The sequence below is a fragment of the Phaethon aethereus genome, assembly GCF_964289735.1.
Source record: "Phaethon aethereus genome assembly, chromosome: Z".
NCBI lineage: Eukaryota > Metazoa > Chordata > Aves > Phaethontiformes > Phaethontidae > Phaethon > Phaethon aethereus.
The window spans coordinates 6,640,611-6,663,810 of NC_138577.1; the positions used below are offsets into that span (position 1 = coordinate 6,640,611).

Below are 23,200 nucleotides of genomic sequence, written 5' to 3' on the forward strand. Positions count from 1 at the left end.
AGAAACTGGAGGTCATGCTAAAGTATTTGATGCAGCACTGGACAATAAAATGTGTGCAGCTGAATTCAGTCTCAACCCAGGGAGGAACATTAGGCCTGTAAGGCCAAACCAGCAGCAGACTGAGTCTTCAGGTTACAAGTCCAGACTTGTGGGTGTGTTGCACCCAAAGATACGCCTTAACGCAGCTAATGAGTGGTAAAGGTTGAGAGGTGAGACAAGAAAGGATGCTAGACCTTTTCCACTGTCTAACTGTGGAGCTATCTGAAGTGGAAATTAAGCAGAGTGTAATTACTTAAATCCCTTTGTAGATCCCTTTGAATTCGTTTGACTCAGAAACTTTGAACACTTGGCACTTCCCAAAATCAAGGACCTGTATCTGTGTTCTCACTGAGGTTTTATTTTGTAAGCACGGCTTCAGGGCTTGATTTTCATAGGTGCTGAATGGTATTAATGAATGTCTGTAGTTTGGCACGTGGCAAGTGCAGAACTCAAAACTAGATCAGTTTGCTGTAAATGTGAAACCCTGTCTTTAAGCTCTAGGGAAATATTTCACAGAGATGGAAAGGGGCTGTTTCACCAGCTTCACCTCACACATAGAAAGCCCTGATTACTATTTTTAAATGTTGGTTGATTGAGGGGGGGAATCTTGTTTAGAATAACTTCGTTGTTTTATTTTTTTAAAGGGAGAGGGTTAGGTTTTCTTCACATACAGGTTTGGGGATCTGAAGAACAGTGACAGTTCATTTGCAGGTGGAGGACCACCTTTTCCAGCCCCATATGCTTATTTGAGGACTATCTGCTTTGGGAAGTCTATGGACTCTGTCGCTTAGCAACCACCCTCCCTCTTCTTGGAGTGGCAAGAGGATGCTCTGCGCATGCATGTGCACCGGTAATCTGGTTTTCAGACCACCGAAGGCCTTGTTGTGATAGTCGGCCGGATCATATACAGAGATATTTTGCAGATGATCAGCCCATTTCAACTCGGTGCAGGCAAAACCTGAACCAGTTCTTTAAATGTTCTGTCTCTGAGCTGGAAGTATTTGAAATAATTTTATCTTGTTTGTTGGGAAAATTAAAGGATTACCTGGGCAGGGACTTCCTAGTCCTAGTTTTTACTGAAGGGCCTTACAAACTGTGTGAAGTCTTGCTAAAGTATCCTGCTAAAGCAGGGTGTTTTCTGAGAACAGAGGGAAATGTGAAGAACATATAGCCATAAAAATGGAGAGACATTACTGTTTCATGGGACTGAATGGAAAGATAGTCGCTTAATTGGTTAAGAAACACACAGCACTCACATAATGATTCTTTCCCTCTGGCCACTTGTCAGAAGTGTAATGATACAGCGGTGAGTTAGTTATGTATCTTTGTGTTACCTACATGGGTGTATGCTAGTCATCTGGTGTTGATGGGTCTAAGACGTACACTAGATGGTGCTTGCACAACACAGGGAGCAAAAAGTGCGTCTGTCTCAAGATGTGTCAGCAACTCAATGCTCCACCTCCTCCTCGAGTATTTTCTGTGATGTGCACTCTGTTCCATTAAGTGGAGTCATGTAATTAAATATAGAAGGTTCACGAGTGTTGTAGAGAAATGGTTATTTGCTATTTTACTAACCAATGCAATAAAGGGATAAAATCATTCATTTGCATATCTGTATATATGTTTACACATGCTTATGTATATACACAGTCTTGGCAGTTCCAAGTTTCTAAAGACAGAGAGCTGGTATCATGAAACCTTTTCTATATTGCTTTAAAGAGCTACACATGCACAGAACTGAGATGAAAGGAAGGGCTCTTTACTGTATGTTTTGTACAGCACCCAGCACCATACAGGTCTTAACTAGTGTCTAAAATCTAGCATGAACCACCAGGAATTTTGGAAAAAGAAAAAAAAAAAAAAAGGAGGAAGGAAATGTATCTTCCCCATTTCATCAACATTGTCACAGAAAAGAAGAAGAAAAATAAAAACCTGAATGCTGAAGGAAATTATCTTTGTGCACTATATAAAGACATATAAATTGTGTAAAAGTTTTTTATATACCCTTGGGACATCTGAAAAACTAAAGGGAAGAAACCCTGAATCAATCATTGTTATATTTCCATGTGCTCCATAAATTCTGTATTTTTCAACAAAGGATGTCTTGGATTGAATTCAAAAGATAAAAATAAAAAGTTTCAAAAATTATTGACAATAATTGAAGTGTCAACAGAACTTATATGCTTACCATATCCCAGACACAGGAGCAGGTTACAATAGTCTAACATCCCAGTTAAACATATTTAACTGTAAATTTGTTTAAGGATCTTGCTTATTTCAGTCATGTCTGGAAGCTCATATGCCTGGAATGTGGTCTAAAATCAAATGTAATTACTTTCAATGGATGCATATTTTGAGCAAGGCTAGATTTTGGACAGAGAAAGGGAAGTTGCCTTCCTATTTTAATTTTTATAAAATCTGAGGAGCTTCACTGGCGTCACTGTGAAGTAAGAATGTGCTTTAAAGTGGGCCAAGACATACTAGCTTCCAAGTGGCCCATCGAGGAGCAGGGTCACGCCAGACTATGCCTGCATCTGGATTTTGTTATTTGGAAGAGCAGCAACACCTGTTTCCCATTTATGCTGCAGAATTAGCAGTTGGGCTCCAAACTTGGCTGCTATGATTCCTTCTGAATCCAGGAGGAGTCAGATGCCAGGTGCTGGCTTGTGCAGCTCTGTTGCACCAGGATTTAGCTTGGGTTATTATATGCCGCATCAGTTCTAGTTACAGGCATCCCTGCTTTCTTGTTCTGTTCCCCCTCACTGGTCCTGCCTGCCAGGCCCCCCCCCATCCCCCCATGTTCTCAGTCCAGACTGGGAGACAGATGTCTAAACCTGGTAAAATCCAGGAGTATCTAGAGAGATCCAGCTCTTTCCTAGACCTAGGAAGGTCAAGAGGATTTCCGAAGTGGGAGCTGAGTGTTTTTGTGGGGGTGGATGGTGGGAAGAAGCAGGGAGGAGAGACAGGGAGAAGGCACATCAGGAGGTTTCATGATTCAAATCCAGTAAGTGTATCACATCAGTCATAGGTGAAATGCGTGCCTTGCAGTTGGAGCCAAGGTGTCTGGACCATCTGAGTTGGCATCTCCTTCATGTTGTTGTAGCCTGTCCGACTGATAGATAAATAAGCAATTAAATAAATCTTACCCCAGCAAAATAGACACACCCGTGTTTTACACAAGGGGCACTGAATCACAGACATTAGCATTTCACTGTCTGTGTCCGATGGAGGGTGGGAGCTCATATCCTGCAGCAGGGCAGTTAAAATAATCGATGAGTGCGTGTTCAATCCCCAGAAAGAGGATGGGGGAGAGGGAGGGGGGGAGAGAGAGAGAGGAAGGGAGGGTGTGGTGATTGGGGAGGGGGGATGGGAGGTGGGAAAGGTGCTGATTTCAGCCCTGTAGCGTCAGGATTGCGTCAATTTGGGTTTCAACGACGTCTTCAGTCTCGGAGCGGAGCTACTCAGAAAAGCCAAAACAGGAAGGGGGTTGCAAATCAGTGTGCAAAGGGGAGGACCGAAGCTTTCCCTCCCCCCTCTCCTCCAGCCCCCTCACAGCCTCCTCCTCCACCTTCCCCACTGCTCGTGTCTCTGGGTTTGGGGTTTTTTTGTTGTTTTCTTTTTCTTTTTTTTTTTTTTTAACCACGTTGGAAGAGACGGTTGCTCGGGCGCTGTGAGAGCCGGGAGACAGCAGGGCAGCGCGTTCGGCGCCCCGGGCAGGTCGCTCGGCACCCGGGGAGGCGGCTCCTCCCGCACCGCGGACAGCGGCTCCAGCACCGCGGACAGCGGCTCCAGCACCGCGGACAGCGCGCGCCGCCAACATGGCTCCGATCGCGGCCAGCCACCAGCAGTTCGGTAAGCGCGTCCCGGCCCCAAACTCCCCGCCAGCGGGTCTGGGGGCTGCTCCCCTCCCCGGGAGAAGCCCACACAGGCAGCGCCTGCTGAGCCACCCTGCGCCTGCCAGCACGCAGCTTGCTGGGAGGAACCTGATTTCTCCCAGGTCTCTTCGATCTCAGAAGTTGCGTGAATTTGCTTTCTTTCCCTTCTCTCTCTTTTCCTTCCTCCCTACCCTTTCCCCCCGCTAAAGCAGTGGGAAAGATGAAGAGGTTTGTGTAGATCTGTTTTTGGACAAGAGCGGCTTGGGGTTGTTGTCTCTGTCTTGGTTAAAGTAGTGTGGCTTCAGAGTTAAATGATGTAAATTCATCCTGTTCCACAGAGGAAATCTTGGTTCAAGCCATTCTTGGAATAACTGTCATTCCTTTTTTCTTGTTGAGGAGAAAGACTTGTCAACGGTTAGTTAAACTGAAAAGTAGTCTTGTAAAGGACATTGCTAGGAAGATGAAAATACAGGATCCCAGTGTTTTTAGCTGAACAGCTGCATCTTAATCAATCTGCATTCATTGAGAATAGTAATGATAACAATGAACTTTTCAATTTTGTCATTTGTATGGACTGGTTGTAAGGTGATTAACTGATATCCAAAGTTTCAGAGACAGTCATATATGTACACTAATAAAATAGATACATAAATAGCTTTACTTAGAAATGCAGTAAGAAATGTTTCTGAACTCTGCTTTACAAATATTGACTCTAGCCAATATATTTGCTCCAGCAGTGGTTTAATTCAAGGATTATTCCATTGACTTAAGTGAAGTGACTCCAGATTTATATCACGTAACTGAAATAATAACTTCTCCCAGAATCAATAGGTGATGTTTCCTATCAAAATACTGCCTTGAATGTTAACCAATTGATTTACATTATGACAAGAGCAAGAAATTCAGGTCGCAACACAATTAGTTGTAAATATAAAAACATTTTAGTTACCATTTCATCTTCTTTCCTACCCCACCCATCTGATGTTTCTAACCATACCTGTGACATCATGCTTGTCTAATTACTTATTTAAGAAATATAATTAATGTTTTAAACACCAAATTTATTCTATCACTGCTTTCAGCGGCTGTAGAATTAAAACACAGCATAATATCCATTACTATAAAAGTCTGTCATCTCATGAAAAAGTAGTGTAAATGTGCAAATTATTCTTAAAAGCTTTTAAAGTATTCTGATTAGTTTTCAGTTACTTGCTTTTTACTTTTATATCATGTAAATTTAAATTTCTGCAGCCCAGGGAATTCCTGAAACTCAGAGTCATGTGCTTAACTTAGAAAAAATACTTTTTCATTATATATATAATTTTCAGTCATTTCATTAAGTTCTTACAATTAAGTATGTAGACTGATACAGCTTGTAGGGAAAGGGAAAGTGACACGAATATTGTCAGAAGAAACTAATAGCCAGGCCTGATCCTTTCTGTGCTGGAACATTATGTCCTACTTTGCTCTCATATTATTGTTGTGGATTTTTTTGACTCATCCCACTAAAAAGCAAAGGTATAGTGGCAGCACATCTATCTGCCCAGCTTTTACTTGGATGAAGCTGATTTAATAATACATAGAGGGGGATAGTTTTGCTTTTCTCATGCAGACGATCTGCTAATGATTTGCGAGAGAACCAGAACTGTTACACAATTGCCTTTATGCATAAACAATGCCATTCCATTAATATTCTGCTGGTCTTCCAGTGTTGCAGGGAATAAAGATTAAGCTCTGATTGTTACATTGTGGGAGGTTTAAATGCACTTAGTAATGTTACTTATGGGCAAAATTGGATTTCCAATTAGTTGTGCTCATTTGCCCCTTCGATGCATGCTTTGAAGGACTAATGATACTCTGTATGTAACTAATGTATCCGCATGACAATTGAGGTTGTAACACTTGCTCAGTTTTCTCTTTATTCAGTTTAAGACTTATATTAAGATATAAGAGAATTATGTATTAATCTTTTTCTTATATACTCCTAAAAAGTAGTGACCCTTCCTGTAAACTCCCCATAGCTTTAATTCATAGTGTTGTAAATGCAAAGCTTAGTTGTTATCAGAGATACACTTAATAGTTTTTTCAGCTTTGGACTCACATGTGACTGGCCAATGTCACATCCATCTGGAAAAGACATTTAGTATATAATTATTCTAAATTTTCTTGATAGACTTCCTCCTGCAAAGTATTGAAAATCCCATTGAAACTGTTGAGTGTTATAACCTCCAATTAAGCTCAGTTCTTTCAAGAGATACCTCCAGGCAATTATGGGATCAGACCATAAAAAATGAGTTAATTGAGTGCACAGAGTATTCAAGGAAACATTGTGGAAAGCAGATGATGTATCTATAAGTAATGCATATTTCAGGATCTGTTTTGTCTAACCAAAAAAGCTCCATAAACTCAAAGCTGAAACATTTTGAGAGCTGATATTGTTCACAGACATATAAACTCAGAAACTACACACAGAGGAATGAGATAGTCGAGCAATTATTAATGGTTATTACTATTAGGATGGGGATAGTATTTTCCTCCCAAACACTCTGTGTATGGAAAAATACTAACACAACGAGTGTGCCTTAGTGGGGGACTACACATTCATGCCTGCAGGTGGCGAGCAATATGTACAATGCAAAGCACTTTCAGTCTGTCGATCCTGCTGCTATTACCTTCTCATATCAGTTTGTTTTACTAAATTATTACTTTATTAAATATCACACAGAGTCCAAGACATTGCTGCTTATGTGCTTGTTGCTATTTATTTGATTTGCAGATGAAATTCCTACAGTGGTTGGGATCTTTAGTGCATTTGGCCTTGTCTTCTCTGTCTCCCTTTTTGCTTGGATCTGCTGTCAACGTAAATCTTCCAAATCCAATAAGACCCCTCCATATAAGTTTGTCCATGTTCTGAAGGGGGTTGATATTTACCCTGAGAATCTCAACAGTAAGAAGAAGTTTGGAGCAGATGATAAAAGTGAAGCAAAGAACAAATCAGTGATGCCAAAGAATTCTCTCCATCTTGACCTGGAGAAGAGAGATCTAAATGGCAACTTCCCCAAAGCAACCTCTAAAATCGAGAGCTCTCCAGATCTTGAAAATTTGTCTCCCAAGCATTTTTCAGAAAGGAAGAAAGATTCAGTATCCCCTGATAGTTTAAAATCCATCACTTCCCTATCATCTGAAGATAAACAAGACAAGCTAGGAACTCTCTTTTTCTCCTTAGAGTACAACTTTGAGAAAAAGGCATTTGTAGTGAACATCAAAGAAGCACGTGGGCTGCCAGCAATGGATGAACAGTCAATGACTTCTGATCCCTACATCAAAATGACAATCCTGCCTGAGAAAAAGCACAAGGTGAAAACCAGAGTGCTGAGAAAAACCTTAGATCCAGCTTTCGATGAGACCTTCACGTTTTATGGGATCCCCTATAGCCAAATTCAAGACTTAACACTTCACTTTATGATCTTGAGCTTTGACAGGTTTTCCAGAGATGATGTCATTGGAGAAGTCCTCATTCCCCTCGCAGGAATTGAACTGTCAGAAGGAAGGCTGCTAATGGACAGAGAGATCATCAAAAGAAATGTTAGGGTAACATATTTTTTATTTAAAATTTAAAAGTGTTGTGCTAGTGTTAGCTCTGATTCTTGTGTAATGCTGCTACCATCTTGGAAAGAAAAGAGAGCAAGTTCATGATACAAGTCATTGAGATGCTTTCATAATGGCAGTATGAGGAAGCAATTACACAAATGTAATAAAAGAACATTACAGTGAGCATGCTGCAAGAAATTGCTAGTCTCCTAAAATCTACTTGCTTATTCAGGTTTGAGTGGACTCATTTACATTAGATCAACCACCCTCAATCCACATTAATTTGCTTTAAAAAGAAAGAATACCAAGTTTTATACATATTCCTCTTCTTTTCCCTCCCCTTTTCTGTTTGAAATCATGCTTTCTTAAAGCTTTTTGAAGTCAATGTAAATCTTTCACTTCAACTACATGGGTTTTATAGCAGATTCTTAAAGAATGTAGGTAGTCTTTAGTTAAGGAATTGGAACTTGTGGGAGACCATAGTGTTGATACAGTAGTATGTTCTTGCACTTCAGTGCTGTTAACTACCTTCTCGCTCAAGAATTGTGACAGAGGCTACAGTTCTACTAAGGATAGTAAGGCACGAGGGAGAAGCCAAAGCCTTACTGAAGTCAATGGCAAAACACACTGACTTCACTGGGCTAAAGATATTTCATACCATTTTGTTGCATTTCAGAATGTAAAGATCGTTTACAACCATCACAGCTGAATCAGAGAAATGCACATGCATCACACAAACGCCTCTTAATCTCTACTAAGGAAGTGGAATGTGTATTGACTTTCAATTTGATTGTTTTCAAGGAGCAAGCATGCTGCCAAATCAAATAAATGTCTACCAGACAACATACCTATAACTAATACTGTTATTTTACAATTCTATTGCTGTATTACAACAACTATTACTATGTCACTGATATTTTGTTGATAAGTTATTGGGGTTTGGGGTATATAGGGTATTATTTTTGCTTGCTTCCCTTGCCTCCCTCCTTTCTGTGAAATATTTAAACTACTCCTGCAAATTCAAATCTAATAATCAGAGAAAGTCTTTGATCTCATCTTTATTTCATGTATATTATACTACTTTAGAAAGTGTCAGGGATGAGGTTTCATTAACTGTTTGAATCCTTCCTGTTTGAAAACATTATAGTGAAGATTGTTCTATTTACCTTTATTCAATTTTAATTCTTTTTCAATGTATTTTTACAGAATTTTATTTTGCTTAAGATCTTTTTCTTTCACTGAGATTTTTTTCTCAGGGTGTAAGATTTCATCTCTAATCTCTGAAGGTAATGATGTCATGTCAACCTCTGTTTTCTTTTTTTTTTTTTAAGCTTAATAACCAACCATAATAAGAATTCTGTAACTACAGTACAGAGAAATTACATTTGCTATGTAAAGCAGCATAACTCTGTAAGTTGTATCCTTTTACACCATTTCAGAACATAGAGTTATGTGACGTTTTATAAATCTTCTTAATTCTGGTTTAAAGCTTGGTCGATATAATTGCATATACATTGTCATTTCTTTTTTTCTTTCATTTCCTCAGAAATCTTCAGGGCGTGGAGAATTACTGATCTCTCTCTGTTATCAGTCTACAACAAACACGCTCACTGTGGTTGTTTTAAAAGCCAGGCATCTACCTAAATCTGATGTGTCAGGATTATCAGGTAATGGTTTTACTAATGATATGCCCTAAGAATATAAAACAAACAGAAAGAAGACAGCTGAAATGTGGCATTTCAAAGACTAAAAATAGCCCATAAATATAGAAATGGTGTCTCTATTGTTTTTAGCCTATTACTTTTATTCATATCTAGGTCGAAGATTTATTTTCCAGGGTATTTATTTTACAAATTTCTTCTTCAATCATATGTTAAAAAAACATGACGTCAGAACCCATCTGCCATAAGTATGGGATGTTGTTTGCAGATACTAAAAGCTTTTATTTATGACAAAAAATCAGTTTATTTACGGAAGATCAGTATTGAGTGAGATCATCATATGGTTTATTTCAGCTTAGCACTGAGAAAAGCAACAGTTACATCTGTGCTGAATTTGTCCCACTGAGCCCTAACGTTCATTTGGCAAGGTGAAAAGGTGAAATATGCCAGTGCTGGAAGCAGGCTGTAATGTAACACCCATGCTTTACCACGAGCTGTACTTGGGGTGCACTAAGAAGGGATCACAGAATCACAGAATCACTAAGGTTGGAAAGGACCTTCAAGATCATCAAGTCCAGCCATTAACCCAACGTCACCATGTCCCCTAAACCATGTCCTGAAGCGCCACATCCACACGTTTTTTGAACACTTCCAGGGATGGCGACTCCACCACCTCCCTGGGCAGCCTATTCCAATGCCTGACCACCCTCTCAGTGAAGAAATTTTTCCTAATATCCAATCTAAACATCCCCTGGCGCAACTTGAGGCCATTTCCTCTCGTCCTATCACTAGTTACTTGGGAGAAGAGACCAACACCCTTGTTGTCACAACCACCTTTCAGGTAGTTGTAGAGAGCGATAAGGTGTCCTCTCAGCCTCCTCTTCTCTACACTGAACCACCCCAGTTCCCTCAGCTGCTCCTCATCAGACTTGTGCTCCAGACCCCTCACCAGCTTCGTTGCCCTTCTCTGGACATGCTCCAGCACCTCAACATCCTTCTTGTAGTGAGGGGCCCAACACTGAACACAGGATTCGAGGTGCAGCCTCACCAGGGCCGAGTACAGGGGCACAATCACTTCCCTACTCCTGCTGGCCACACTATTCCTGATACAGGCCAGGACGCTGTTGGCCTTCTTGGCCACCTGGGCACACTGCTGGCTCATGTTCAGCTGGCTGTCAACCAGCACCCCCAGGTCCCTTTCTGCCGGGCAGCTCTCCAGCCACTCCTCCCCAAGCCTGTAGCGTTGCATGGGGTTGTTGTGGCCGAAGTGCAGGACCCGGAATGATTTTTGCACTCTCTTCTCCTGGTCGTCTTGTGCCATTTCGCGTTCAGTGGGACGTCCTTTGAAGCCAATACTAGAATTGCACTTAGATGCACATTAATGCTAGATAACAGAATAAAATTTAAAGTACAATATACTAAGGATAAGACAACCACACAAGAAGAACAGTATGCAACAAAGTAACTATACAAACAGTAGCACATCTGCTGTTGATTGTGTACAGGACTGATACTCTTTCATTCCACAGGGTTTTTTTGAAAGAAGCAGAAGAGGAAGTAGCTTTGGGAACAACTGAATCATAATTACTACAGCAAATAATACAGTCTTTCTACTTCTCATACCAAGAAATACCGCAATTTACCTAGAAAGTTAACCCATCCTGAATCCAATACAACAAAGCTACAGATAACTCTCATTTACATGGTGGAGTTCCATTGAAATCCTTCTTTTTATCTCAATTTTATTCACATATCATGAGGTGAAAGGATATAATTGGAGCCTGACAGTTTACTCCCCTATAAGAGAGTATACATACTTTTAATAATCAGCCCCAAAATCAGAGCAGATAGTGAAGGTTTCATGAAGACAGCATGGCAGCTACCTGATCTCAACAGACCACATCTGGCTGAAGTTCACCCAGGTGAACTTGAATAACTTGAAAACACAAGCCCCCGTAGTCTCAGCAGTCACCTAGACCATATAACACATTCAAATTACACATTTTTTTACTACATCTCTTATAAGTAAGGCTGTAAATTCTGTTTGCTCTTTCGGCTTCCCTCAGTACAACCTTGCTAATTGTAACAGGAATACAGTATTTCTAAGATACACAGGCAGCCATACGACACCTGGACACCCAGTTTATTCAGAGAGTTCTTCATTATTTGCTGTCCACCAGCAAGGCCAGGTTCATTTGATATTTGGGTGTCAGCAACACACTGCACTGATGATAGGCTTCATTTCCTCTGTGACTTTCCCCAACGTAAACCTTGGACAAAGAGGAGGGTGAAATAGTGTTTCTATGGGGTCAGCTCAAATGTGTAACTCAGTCTCCTTAGGAAGATGGGAACTTTTTGTCTCAGAAGCTGTTCCATTCACACAACCTACTTGGTTTCCTTGATCATTGGTGTTGAGGTCTCCTAACAGACCCAATAAAATCCAGAGCAACATTCTAGCCTTAACTAGTAGATGGCCAGAAACAACAGTCGGAAAATGTCCTTTAAATAGAAATGAACAACAACAACGTGAATCCACTGATAGATATTGATCCTGATATTTTTAATGCTTTTGTGGCATATATTAATTCCAAAGCCAATGAACATTTTTATTACATTAAACACTATTTTTAAAGTGTTTATTTATGGTGATAGAGTATGAAAGTGAAAATGTATTCTATCATTCCTTATTTCTGTTAAACTTTTGTCAGTTCAAGGAAACAAGAAAGCTTTTCATCAGCCAACCATTTCAGTCTGATGATCTTGGCATAACATTTCTATATAAATTTCAGTTTTAATTTTACTTTTTAAGAAAACTATTCAACTATTCTTGATGTTTATTAGCTGATTGTTGACATAGACTATCTTCTCTGACTGTGTTCAGTAGAAAGGTTTTGTACTGCATCTTTGCACTATGAGAATTTGGAAACAGGCCCGTATTTGCACTGAAATAAATGCCAATGTACTTGAAAGGGATGATTTTTGAAGCGTTCTCTAGAATTCCTCTGAAGGAAGAAATATAACCATCGTTGAAGGAATCTTGCAACAGTTGATTAATTATGAGGCATGCAAACACTCAAAGTTGGTTGACAGCTAAAAATATGGATATTTTCCCTTCCCTCCTTCAATAGTAGTACAGCACAGACATAAAGTTAAGTACATATCCTAACAACAAACATACCCTTACATTTAAATTTTAGTGTTCAATTTGTTCAATAAAAATTGGTGGGAGCAATTTAATCAAGCTAATTGAACCACAACAGAAATCAATCATACCCATTCATCCATTCTCTCAGCATGAGCTTATTCCCTCCTTTCTGAGAGAAATTTCTCTCCTTTCTTCTCCTTTGCATGAGTCTTATTAACGCTAATGATTATCCCCTACTGGTAGAATGTGTGAAAAGCAGATTTCTGTTACACATAAATATGTAATGATACATATTTGTCAGGATCCATTAGAATTTTATGTACTTTCAGGCGACCTTTGCATTTAGCAGAGATGTTATTAGGATTAATGGACTACAAGGTAGGGTTTATCTCATGAAGGAGACACCTGTATTTGATCAGATGAATCACACCCTAAACTTCACTATCTTGATTACATCTTTGGTGACCATAAAGTGGGCGTAAAGGGACTAATTCAGATGTAAACACAAAAATTGGATGAGATTAATCATCTTTAATAACTCCAAACATCTCCTCATTGTGATATACTTCAGTTGGCAACTTACGGAATTTACCATAAACTAGATCAAGGAATTCCTAAACAACACTGTTCAACAGCTGATCTGTGCTCTTTCTTTTCTTTGCAGACCCTTATGTCAAAGTGAACCTGTACCATGCTAAGAAGAGAATTTCTAAAAAGAAAACCCATGTGAAGAAATGCACCCCCAATGCAGTGTTCAATGAATTGTTTGTCTTTGACATTCCTTGTGAGGGCCTTGATGATATCAGCATTGAATTTTTGGTTTTAGATTCAGATAGGGGGTCAAGGAATGAGGTCATTGGCCGGTTAATCTTGGGTTCTTCAGCAGAAGGAACAGGTGGAGAGCACTGGAAAGAAATTTGTGAATATCCTAGGAGACAAATTGCCAAATGGCATATGTTGTGTGATGGTTAGCAGCTTAGAGAGGGGTTGGAACTTGAAAAACTATATATATTTCCATAGGCAAGGAGCATTTTTCTTTCTTTGCTATGTATAATTACAGGCTTGTAACTACAAGAATTTTTTTGGGGGGTAGGGGGATAAAACCAGGATTGAATTATCAGAACAGAAGGTAACTAAATTTTCACAGTAAATAAAGGAATTTCTGTTTCATTAGACTTTAACACAATTGGGTCAGATTCATATTCTTATGGCATTTAAATAGCCTGAAACTTCTGAAGTGGTATAAACTTCAATAAGAACAGACTATGTCTGATGAGAAAGTCACTGGAAACCTTACTAGTATTGTTATACAGAAGAAGAAAACCTGATGAAAAGATATCACTAGATCTAAAAAAACCCACCTGTGGCTTATTGGGGAACGGGCTGAGTCTGTAAAAGCCATAGGGAATGAGGGTGAGTAGGAGGGGAATTCCTTCTGCTCCTCTGTAAAAAAAACCCTTCTTTTATGAAAATTCAATCATTATTTCTAAGATTTGGTTACTTATACTTCAATCATCCCAAAGACTGAAGAGATTTTCAGCAATTTGCTTTACATATCACATCATGTGCAACTAGTTGTTTTATGTGTGGAAATACTGTATAATTATTTACACTTGGATTTTTTAATATGTATATATATGACTTGTTTTATTACAGTGACTGAAAATAGATACATTCTACAAATCGTTGAGCAAGTTAACATATATTGTTTTGTTAAAAGGGCTCCTTTACGGGTGACTGCACATGTTACGGTGTAGCTAGAATTTGGGGTTAGATATGGCTTGCATTTTTTTCCTCTAGCAAGGATTACAATTTAAGCATTTCAAGCCATAGGAAAGCATTTTTATTGAGATGAGATAACATACAGGATATTTACAGTCAATGACCTTTGACCAATTAAATTTGAAGCCATTCGGTAATAGTTAAAGAAAAGTTGTTTCTTCTTTTGTTTCATTAAAAAAACAAACAAAATAGTGAGACAAAGAACAAAAGCTTATTCTGCTGTTTAACTTCCTGAGCTGTGACTAATGCCATTACAGTCAGCAAGGCTACTCCCAACTTAGGAAGTTTAATGCATTTTTAAACTTTTGCAGGATAGGAAACCAAGCTCACATTATAATTTATCCAATATTCTGTTAGAGAAACTACTTGAAAAGTGCATTTCACTTAGATTATATGCATTAATGTCCATTACTTATTGTACTGAAAATTGGTGGTAAGGGAAAGTAACACCCTGATTTCATGTTAGTGTGACATATGTATGTTTAAAATTAAACTGTGCCAGGCTGGGGAAGTATCAAGTATAACATAAACAAGTATATAAATAAAGCATTTAGACCTGTGAAATTCGCTCTTGGTCACACCAGACAGATTTTTAGGCTGTCAGAACTATAGCACAACTCTAAGAAGGTTATTTCCTGAAGTTTGTACACTGATTTCTGATACAGAATTGTTTGCAAATACTACTCCTACATCATTTTCAATTACAATATATATAAAGAAGAATATAATGATGTTAGTTGTTGACGTAAGGATTTAAAAAGTGGAAAACCGTTTTCAGTATTTTTGCATACGTATTTTGTCACGTGTAAACCCACTGAAGTGAATGAGACTATTTGGGAATTACGGTATTGCTCGATGTGAGTAAAGGTAATGGAACGGGCATGCCAGGTAAAAACCCATACACTGGATGTCAAATTACTTTCATTAAGCAACAGATCCAGGTCCTATTCAAAACTGTTGGAGATTTGTTGCCGACTTTTCCTGTTCTCATATGGCCAAATTATGTTTGCAGTAAAGGACACTTAAATATGAAATATGCAAGTAGACAAATAGCACTGGAAGAGTTCCACTGAGGCTCTTCCAGGTTTTGTGTTGGTATTTTCTCCAGTTTTTGAGAATGTGTTTGATATAACAGTGTTTATAAATTTCTGTAAAAATACATTTCAAAATAACATAAACATGCTTTTTATGATAACGCTCAATGTAAAAAAAACCCTGCGTATTCTATGTATAAAGGAGAGGAATCTTTTTTGCTTGTTTCCTTAGAAAGCTGATTAACTGCTTAAGGGCTGGAGTTTTCCAGCCACATTCAAGCAGAACTAATCCAAAGCCACCAAGTAAAAGGAAAGATGCCCATGGGCTTCAGTGGGGTTTGAACTGCAATCACAGAGCAAAACTCTTCTTGTGAGTCAACCCAGCAATGTCAGTGGGACCATGGATAAGGGGAGACACTGTTTGATCTAATGGAGATGGGGAGAGTTTAAGCCGGTACCACACAACCAGACTTGTTACAATTTCTAGTAAGGAAAGAACTTTATACTGAAAGTGATTGCATGGAAGAGTGGGACAGCTTGTAATCAAAAAAATTTGAGGTTTTGTACATTAGCCCATAAGTAGTACATTATCTCTAAAAATCAGATGACAGGAGTCATCTGGCTCCAATGCACACAAATTCTGACATTAGGAGAAAAAAAATCCACCCTTTTGAATTAATGATGGGCTGTGACCATCTCTCATTTTGCATCCAACAAGTCGTCATCAATTTTTTTTTTTTAAGTTTCTAGAGCAGCTTGAGGGTTAATATTTCTACCAGCTAAATGACAGTTGTTGGTGGGGGCAGGGGGTAGGAATGGGAAAGGGAAGCAAAGGCATTTTTATTAAATCTAAAAATAAACTGTAAATAGAACTTTGCTTTTCATTTAAAGCAATGTTTATCTTGGAAATTTGAGTAAAGACGACTTGTAACACATCTGTAAACCAGACAAGGCAGGAGCGAACGTAGACCTGTACTGGGATGAGAAATTCTGCTGTTTTATAAAGTATTCAATTCTCATTGTGAATATCTTGAACTCTGTTAAGGATACTGTACTGTATTAAACATGTAAAAAAATGATGTTTGTCTAAGTAGCTTACAAAAATAATAACTCCTTGAATGGGAGACTATCCATGTCTGGAGATCTGTCGTAACTAAATACCTGATTCGTTATGGTGTTGTAACTTAATAGAAGCTATTTGAGAGGAAGCATGGTGTATGAGATTTTGTAAATTATTTGTGCTGGTTCTGTATGTTGTGCCATGTGTGTAAGACAAGAATAAACTGCTGCTTTCGTTCATCCCGTCCCAAAACAATTATCCCACCCATGTATCTTTTCCAGAGATTTCTGCTGTTGTTGGTATTCACGGTCTACTCTCTCATGCTTCTATCAAAAAACATTTGCCTTGCAAAGTCTTCCTGTTCTCACAGAGGTGGATTAGACTTGTTCTGCCAAATACTACCTGGGCATATCACAAGTTCTTTATTTGTAGCTTCTTGCTGCATATTTACATTTGTCTTGAATTGTACTGTACACTCAGGCTAGAACATGAGACATGGCCCATGATAGAAAATCTCAGCCCTACATAGGCCTTACAGGGACTGATATACATATATAAACACGAATGAATTCTAACATATTAGGTGGAAGAAGTAAAATACAAGTCACATTACTATTGGAATCCTGGTGACGTTCCATTCATTTTCGAGAAGCAAAAAATATCCCTTGGAAAATCACACTGTACCACCTTTACTTCCTTTGCTGTAAGGAAACCATGTTAGGCGCCAGTTTGTCAAGTGAGTCTGGAAGCTGAGGTAGAGAAAGTATCTCTTTAAATGCTATATATGAATACAAACTTCATTGCTGTGGTCTCTAAGCTATTAGAATATTTTACCAGCACAGAACCTAAAGCTAAGGAAAGGAAGAAGGCAGCTGGAGGTGGGATACACACGGCTGTTTGATGATTCCCATTGTCAGTCTACCACCGATTACCTTGTCACAGAAATCAATGTTAAGATCCACTAGGCAAATGCAAGAAATGGAACATCTTCTGTGGGTATCAGCTGGTATATTCTCCCTGGCAAATCTCCTGTCGGCACGAGGCAGGTATCAAGTGTGAGACTGCTCTTTTCCACGCTATGCAGCCACTTCTTTTGTCTCCCTGACATTGTACGGTTCTCCTCAAACAACGGTGCTTCACATGGGTCACATTTCAGAGCTTCTTCAGGACAGAGATCAAGAATGTCTTTAGGTTTTCAAACTAGAGTTCAGCTGAGCCTCAGGGGAAGGCTCAAAGCTACTGTGCTGATTGCCATTTGTATCTCAAATTGCTGCAACACACAAGTCCTTCTCAAGAGAGCCCTTACAGATGTCCTCCTCTTTGCAGGAGATGTGATTCCTGAGGTGTAACACTATTGTGTAAGCCCCTTGTATTTATAGAGCATCATGGATAACAACATGCTGCACGCACAGTAATAATACATAACGTGAACAACAATTCTTTTCCTCAAACAAGATTCAAATATACTCCATGTAAGCTGCAACCTTCTTATCTGTGTTGTCTGCTTCATGAGGTCTCAGGAAGCTGCTGAACAACTCATGGCACTCTTACAGCTGCTATAACTGGCACTGGCACTTATTTGCTTTGCTCTGCTGATGATTCCTGAGCAATTACCTTAATTTAAAAAGTTTTACCCAGTTGTCACAGACTATTCCATAGCATCTCTTACCTGCCATCACTAAACAGCTCTTGTAACATAAATACCAGTATCAGCACAGGCTGGGGATGAAGGGATGGAGAGCAGCCCTGCTGAGAGGGACTTGGGGGTCCTGGGAGACAAAAAGCTGGACAGGAGCCAGCTCCCAGCCCAGAAGCCAACCATGTCCTGGGCTGCTCCCAAAGCCACGTGGCCAGCAGGAAGAGGGGGGGGATTCTGCCCCTCTGCCCCACTCTGGGGAGACCGCCCTGCAGGGCTGCGTCCAGCTCTGGAGCCCTCGGCACAGGAGAGACATGGACCTGCTGGAGCGGGGCCAGAGGAGGCCCCAGCAACGCTCCGAGGGCTGGAACCCCTCTGCTGGGAGGACAGGCTGGGAGAGCTGGGGGGGCTCAGCCTGGAGCAGAGAAGGCTCCGGGGAGACCTTCCTGCAGCTGCCAGGGCTGAGGGGGGCTGAGGAGAAAGATGGGGACAGGCTTTTTAGCAGGGCCTGTCGCGACAGGACAAGGGGTGATGGCTTTAAACTAAAAGAGGGCAGATTTTGACTAGACAGGAGGAAGAAATTTTATGAGGAGAGTGGTGAACCCCTGTCCCAGGTTGCCCAGAGAGGTGGTCGATGCCCCACCCCTGGGAACATCCCAGGTCAGGCTGAACGGGGCTCTGAGCAACCTGCTCTGGTTGCAGATGTCCCTGCTCACTGCAGGGGGGTTGGACTAGATGGCCTTGAAATGTCCCTTCCAACCCAAACTATTCTATGATTCTATGACTCTGGGTCTGGAGGCTTTGAGGCAGCTTTGGAGCACTGATTACAGTTGCAGCGTAGCAGAACCCTCTCGTTCATAAGAAAGAATCAAAGTCTATCAGAAGAGAAATGGGAGAAATTAAATTCTTTACTATGTTATCGTTATTTCTCTATTGTTATGCCAGTTTTGCTATTGTGCATCTGAAGTACTTTGTGCATGACCAGAGCATGTCCTGTAGTCAGAGATACGAACGCTCTGATTACACCACCAGCAACACCATCAGGTGTTGTCCTGACAGTTGAGTTTCCTGCTCGCGCCCTGTCGCCTCAGCAGCAGGACGCAGGAGACAACACCGAGGCCCCCAGGCCTTTCCCCCATCCCCAGAGCCCTGCAGCCACTCTTGACGTGCTCTGGATTACCCCTGACAGCACAGCTGGTGCCCAGACGGCAGAGCTGTAACATTCCAGGGATGGACAAACCTTGGCCATAGCCTGGATCCCCACCTCCTGGCAAGCACCGGACCTCCCGAGTTGTGGTGAGGGCAGGCCAGCAGCTGGGGCCTCTACACCCAGGCGGAGGGCATGTCTCCAGTAATCACCACCCGCCTTTACTCCTCTGTGAAGCCAGAACGTTTGAACTCACCTGGCTCTGATAAATTCCCGTTTACTCTTCTCGGTGACCAGGGCAAGCTGCTGCTTCTGAAGCTGCAGGTGGGGCCACCTGCTCCTGCGTTTTTTGCCAGAAGTGAGAAGTGTCAGCTTTCCCCACTCCGAGAGCCGCTCTCCGGCAAAGGCCAGACCCTCCCGGCTCCGTCCGGATCTGGGCCAAGAGAATTAGTAGCGTTTGCCACCGCAGAGCACGCTCCCCGTGTCCCAAGGCCGTTGTTCCGCAAGGCCCCGGCAGCCCTGCCCAGGGCTGTGGGGAAGAGCCAGGCTTCGGCACCCCGTGCCGTGCCAACCCCCGCTGCGACGCCCGCGTCCGCGGCTGCCGCTCGGGGCTCGGCCCTGCCCCGCAAGGCACCGAGCTCCGCACCGGCAGCCCGCGCCCGAGGGCGGCTTCCAGCGGCGGGAGCAAGGCCCGGAGCTGCCGCCGCGTGCGGGGCAGCGCGGGCAGCCGGCACCCGCCCGCCTGTCGGGACGGCGCTGCCGGCAGCCGCGGCCCTGTTCGCGGGCCCCGGGCCGCGGGGGGCCCCGAGGAGCCCGTCCGCAGCCGCCCCACGGCGGCACTGCTCCGGGGCGAGGCTGTAGGGAGACCGGTGGTCTGGCGTTTTTGCAAGCGGACGATGCGGCATGGGGCTTGGGTTTCAGCGAAAGAAGAGTTTAGGGTCCCACTGGGCGACAGAGAAGGGCTGTGTTACTGCAAGCAGCTTCGGAAGGGCGGTGGTGGCACGTAGGGCGGAGGTAGTGGTCGTCTGTAGCAGTTCTGAGTCGTAGCCTGCTGGATTATGACTTAATCGGCAAATATAAATTAGAATGGAGTGTTTGCAGTATAAGTTAATGTTGCAAAAAGATCCTTGTCTTTACTCCACGTAAGAAATACTGCGTTATGAAAGGCTCTAGATATAACAAAAAATAGAATTCAGCAAAAAACCCACAGATTCCAAGATGCAGAAGGTGAAAATGCACAAAGCAGCATGTTAAGATTATTTTCTTTTGAAATTGCTAGAGAAGAAGCATCTTATAAAACAATATCATTGTGGTTACGGTTCTTTTTTCTAACCAGCCAAGGGTGCTGTATGGTGACTGCAAAATTTAATTTAGTCGCGAAGACAATCACAGGGACAACCATGAATTTTCTCTGACAGATGCTGTAAATATTTTACGTGGCTCTGAAAACACAACTGGTTTTATGGAAACAAGAAGTATTTCACAGTATCACTAGCAATATTGATTACATTTCAGTAATGTCCTCCAAATGAGATTGCCTTTAGGATTGTGTGAATGAAAGTTTCTAGTTGGACACTGACAGATGTACAGGGAACCCTCTGTATGTCTGCATCTTAGGTGCCTGTGTACATTGATTTGTGGGGCAAATAAACAGTATTCTAGCCTCAATTTTCCTTTCGGTAGCGTGGGATAAAGCTTAACAACGTCAATAGTAGCTACTAACTTTTGTTATGAATTATTATCTTCACTGTTCTCCAGGGTTGTAATGCTGCTCTGGGGACTGCATTTTCTTGAGATAAATCCCTCAGAGCTGTATGCCGCAATGGATATATATGGAGAATAAAATAGCTGTGAATCACAAATAGGTGTATAACAATAGAGAATTATCCCAGGCTGAAATCAGAAGTGATATTAAGCAGCAGTAAAAGTTATAGATAAGTAAATCAGTGTGTGAAGAAAGTGCACATGAGTAAAAAGTTGTCAGCAGAGGGAAGGAGGTAAAAGTCTGATACTTCTTCAGAACAAGCAAAAATCAGGCGTAGTTGGCTCTGATACACATTTGTGTTGGTTGTTTTCCCCCTCATGCCCTCAACGAAAGCAATACACCCTCACTTTGGCCTGCTTTGATTCACAGCAGTCGATGGGCATTTGTTCTAATTTTAAGTTCTCTATGTGTGATTGGTGCTGAATTTGCTTTTAACAAGGGCTGCAAGGGCTGAGTATTGCATTTCGTTACAGGTACAAAAATTGCCTGAAGAACTGCCAAGGCTTTGCTGTTAAGAAGTGCCTGCAACAAGGCTGAGGCTGTCAGGTCTGGACCGATACGGTGATACCAGGAAGATCTGTTTGTCTCGGGTGTTCCTCTACTAACCAGGGAAAGCCCTTTGCTTTCATTCCTGGTCAGGAGGACCAAAGAGGGGAGTTCTGACCTAGGGTATGGTCAGAACAAGACGTTTGGTTTATCGCTCTGCTCCAGGCTTTGTGAATAAGTACCTGCACGCTTTATCATTCTTTTTCCCATTTGCCAACTGTCATTTTTGCTGCCCTAAATAAAAGGTATATCCTTTTATTTGACTAAGTCTTCGCCCAAATAGACAACCTACCTCTGTTAGTCCTTCCGTCCCCACTTCCAGTAGTCCCAGTTTTGCTACATCCATAGCCAAATTTGGAATTTCTGATACATTTTCCTAGGTAACCTCATCTTCACATTCTTTTACTGCTCGTCTTCTTGGACATGGCTGGCACTGCAAAACGTCACTCCCATGAAGGTCTCCAGTGCTTCCTTTCAATTTTCCCGCGATTTAGCCATTTCTGACTATAACTCCCCTTTAATCACTTATGATATCCAGCCATCCCTCATAATGTTATCTGCAACTTTTCTCAGCTTCTTACGTTACTCTTGGTCACGTTCAGTGATTTCTTACGTCACGTTCCTGTTAAGTTGGCTAAACTTCAGGCCAAGGCCTAGTCACTGTCTAATTATTTGTCTGTGGTCCTGACATTAACCGGTATGTTCCTTGTGTTCATGTGCTTTTGTAGGGTAGAAACTAAGGTTCAAGAATTACGCCTGGATTCTTGGTGTCCAAGATACCTGTGTTAAAAGACTAGCTAGTTAGTCTTGCCTTTTAGTAAAAGGAGAACGTTAGGCACCATCGGGTGATATTTTAGCTCTGATCTAAACCGTTACCATAGGAAGCACTGTGGCCCTCGGTCTAGTCCATAGGTGCTGTCGGGAAATGGCGAGAGCAGCGGCGCCCTTGGCTATGGGGAGCTGAGCGTGGCAGTAGGGCATGGCCGCAGCAGGCTGGGCTCAGTGGCCGCAGGGCTGAGCGAGGCAAGCCTGCAGACGGCAGCTGGGGTCAGCCGAGAACCTGCGTGTGCGAGGGTCCTGGCTGAGGCGGGGTAGGGCCATTAAAGCCTATTTAGTGCCCAAGAGGTCCCTTTAGAGGCATTTATATAAAGTTACGGTATCTCCCGACACTTAAGTTGGTCAAATGGTACCTGTCTCGAATCTTTCCTAAGCCTGTCCTTGTTGAATTATGTTTATTACTTTATTAGTAATTTGGATGAACTCCGTTACGTCACAGTTAATGCATAGATTCTGGGAAAAAAAAAATACATTACTTACTGTAACATATTCAACAGTAATTTTCTGTTTTTTCCCTGTCTCCCTAAAGCTGACATTACAAAGCCAGAGATCAAGATCTTCTGAGTGGAAAAGGATTGTTACCAAAATTATACGAGGCTCAAAAAATGTATTCTAGGGATGGAAATTTTCCTGTGATTTATTATTTTCCTGTTTAGAAGACTGGAATAGTTTGTGGAAAGGAAAGAATTTTCATAGATCTTTCAGAAGGAGAGTTTTTTAGACCTAAATTGAAGCAAGGAAATCAGTTTTTTAAATGTCTGTTACATTAATTGGACAGTTAAGTCATTTATGAGTTGAAGCATACTGGTTCAAGTTGTTAACCTGTCTGCCTCAGTCTCAGGTATCTATATCTGAGATCACCGCGGACTGAGGCATCACTTTCCTACTTGTGCTTTGGATGATATTCTGCTCTGGAACTACTCAAAACTTTCCTAGAAATTTCCCAGGGAGCAGGGATTTGGACCTAGGACACCCAGAGCTCAGAAAAGTGCCTAAGTACATCATACTAGATTTTCTTACCCCCTTCTTTTAATCTAATAATAATTTATAAGAACTAGAAGAAGATGTAGATATGGCACTTA

The 23,200-nt window shown here is 41.4% G+C and overlaps 1 protein-coding gene across 1 annotated transcript; it reads left to right on the forward strand.

The window, feature by feature from the left end:
* Positions 1-3,327: 3,327 nt before the first annotated feature.
* Positions 3,328-13,283, forward strand: SYT4 (synaptotagmin 4; the record flags this gene model as incomplete). Its single annotated transcript, XM_082012860.1, has 4 exons — positions 3,328-3,891; positions 6,691-7,505; positions 9,052-9,172; positions 12,976-13,283. The coding sequence occupies exons 1-4, from the start codon at positions 3,858-3,860 to the stop codon at positions 13,281-13,283; spliced, it is 1,278 nt and encodes a 425-aa protein (XP_081868986.1). The 5' UTR covers positions 3,328-3,857.
* Between the last annotated feature and the right edge of the window lie 9,917 nt (positions 13,284-23,200).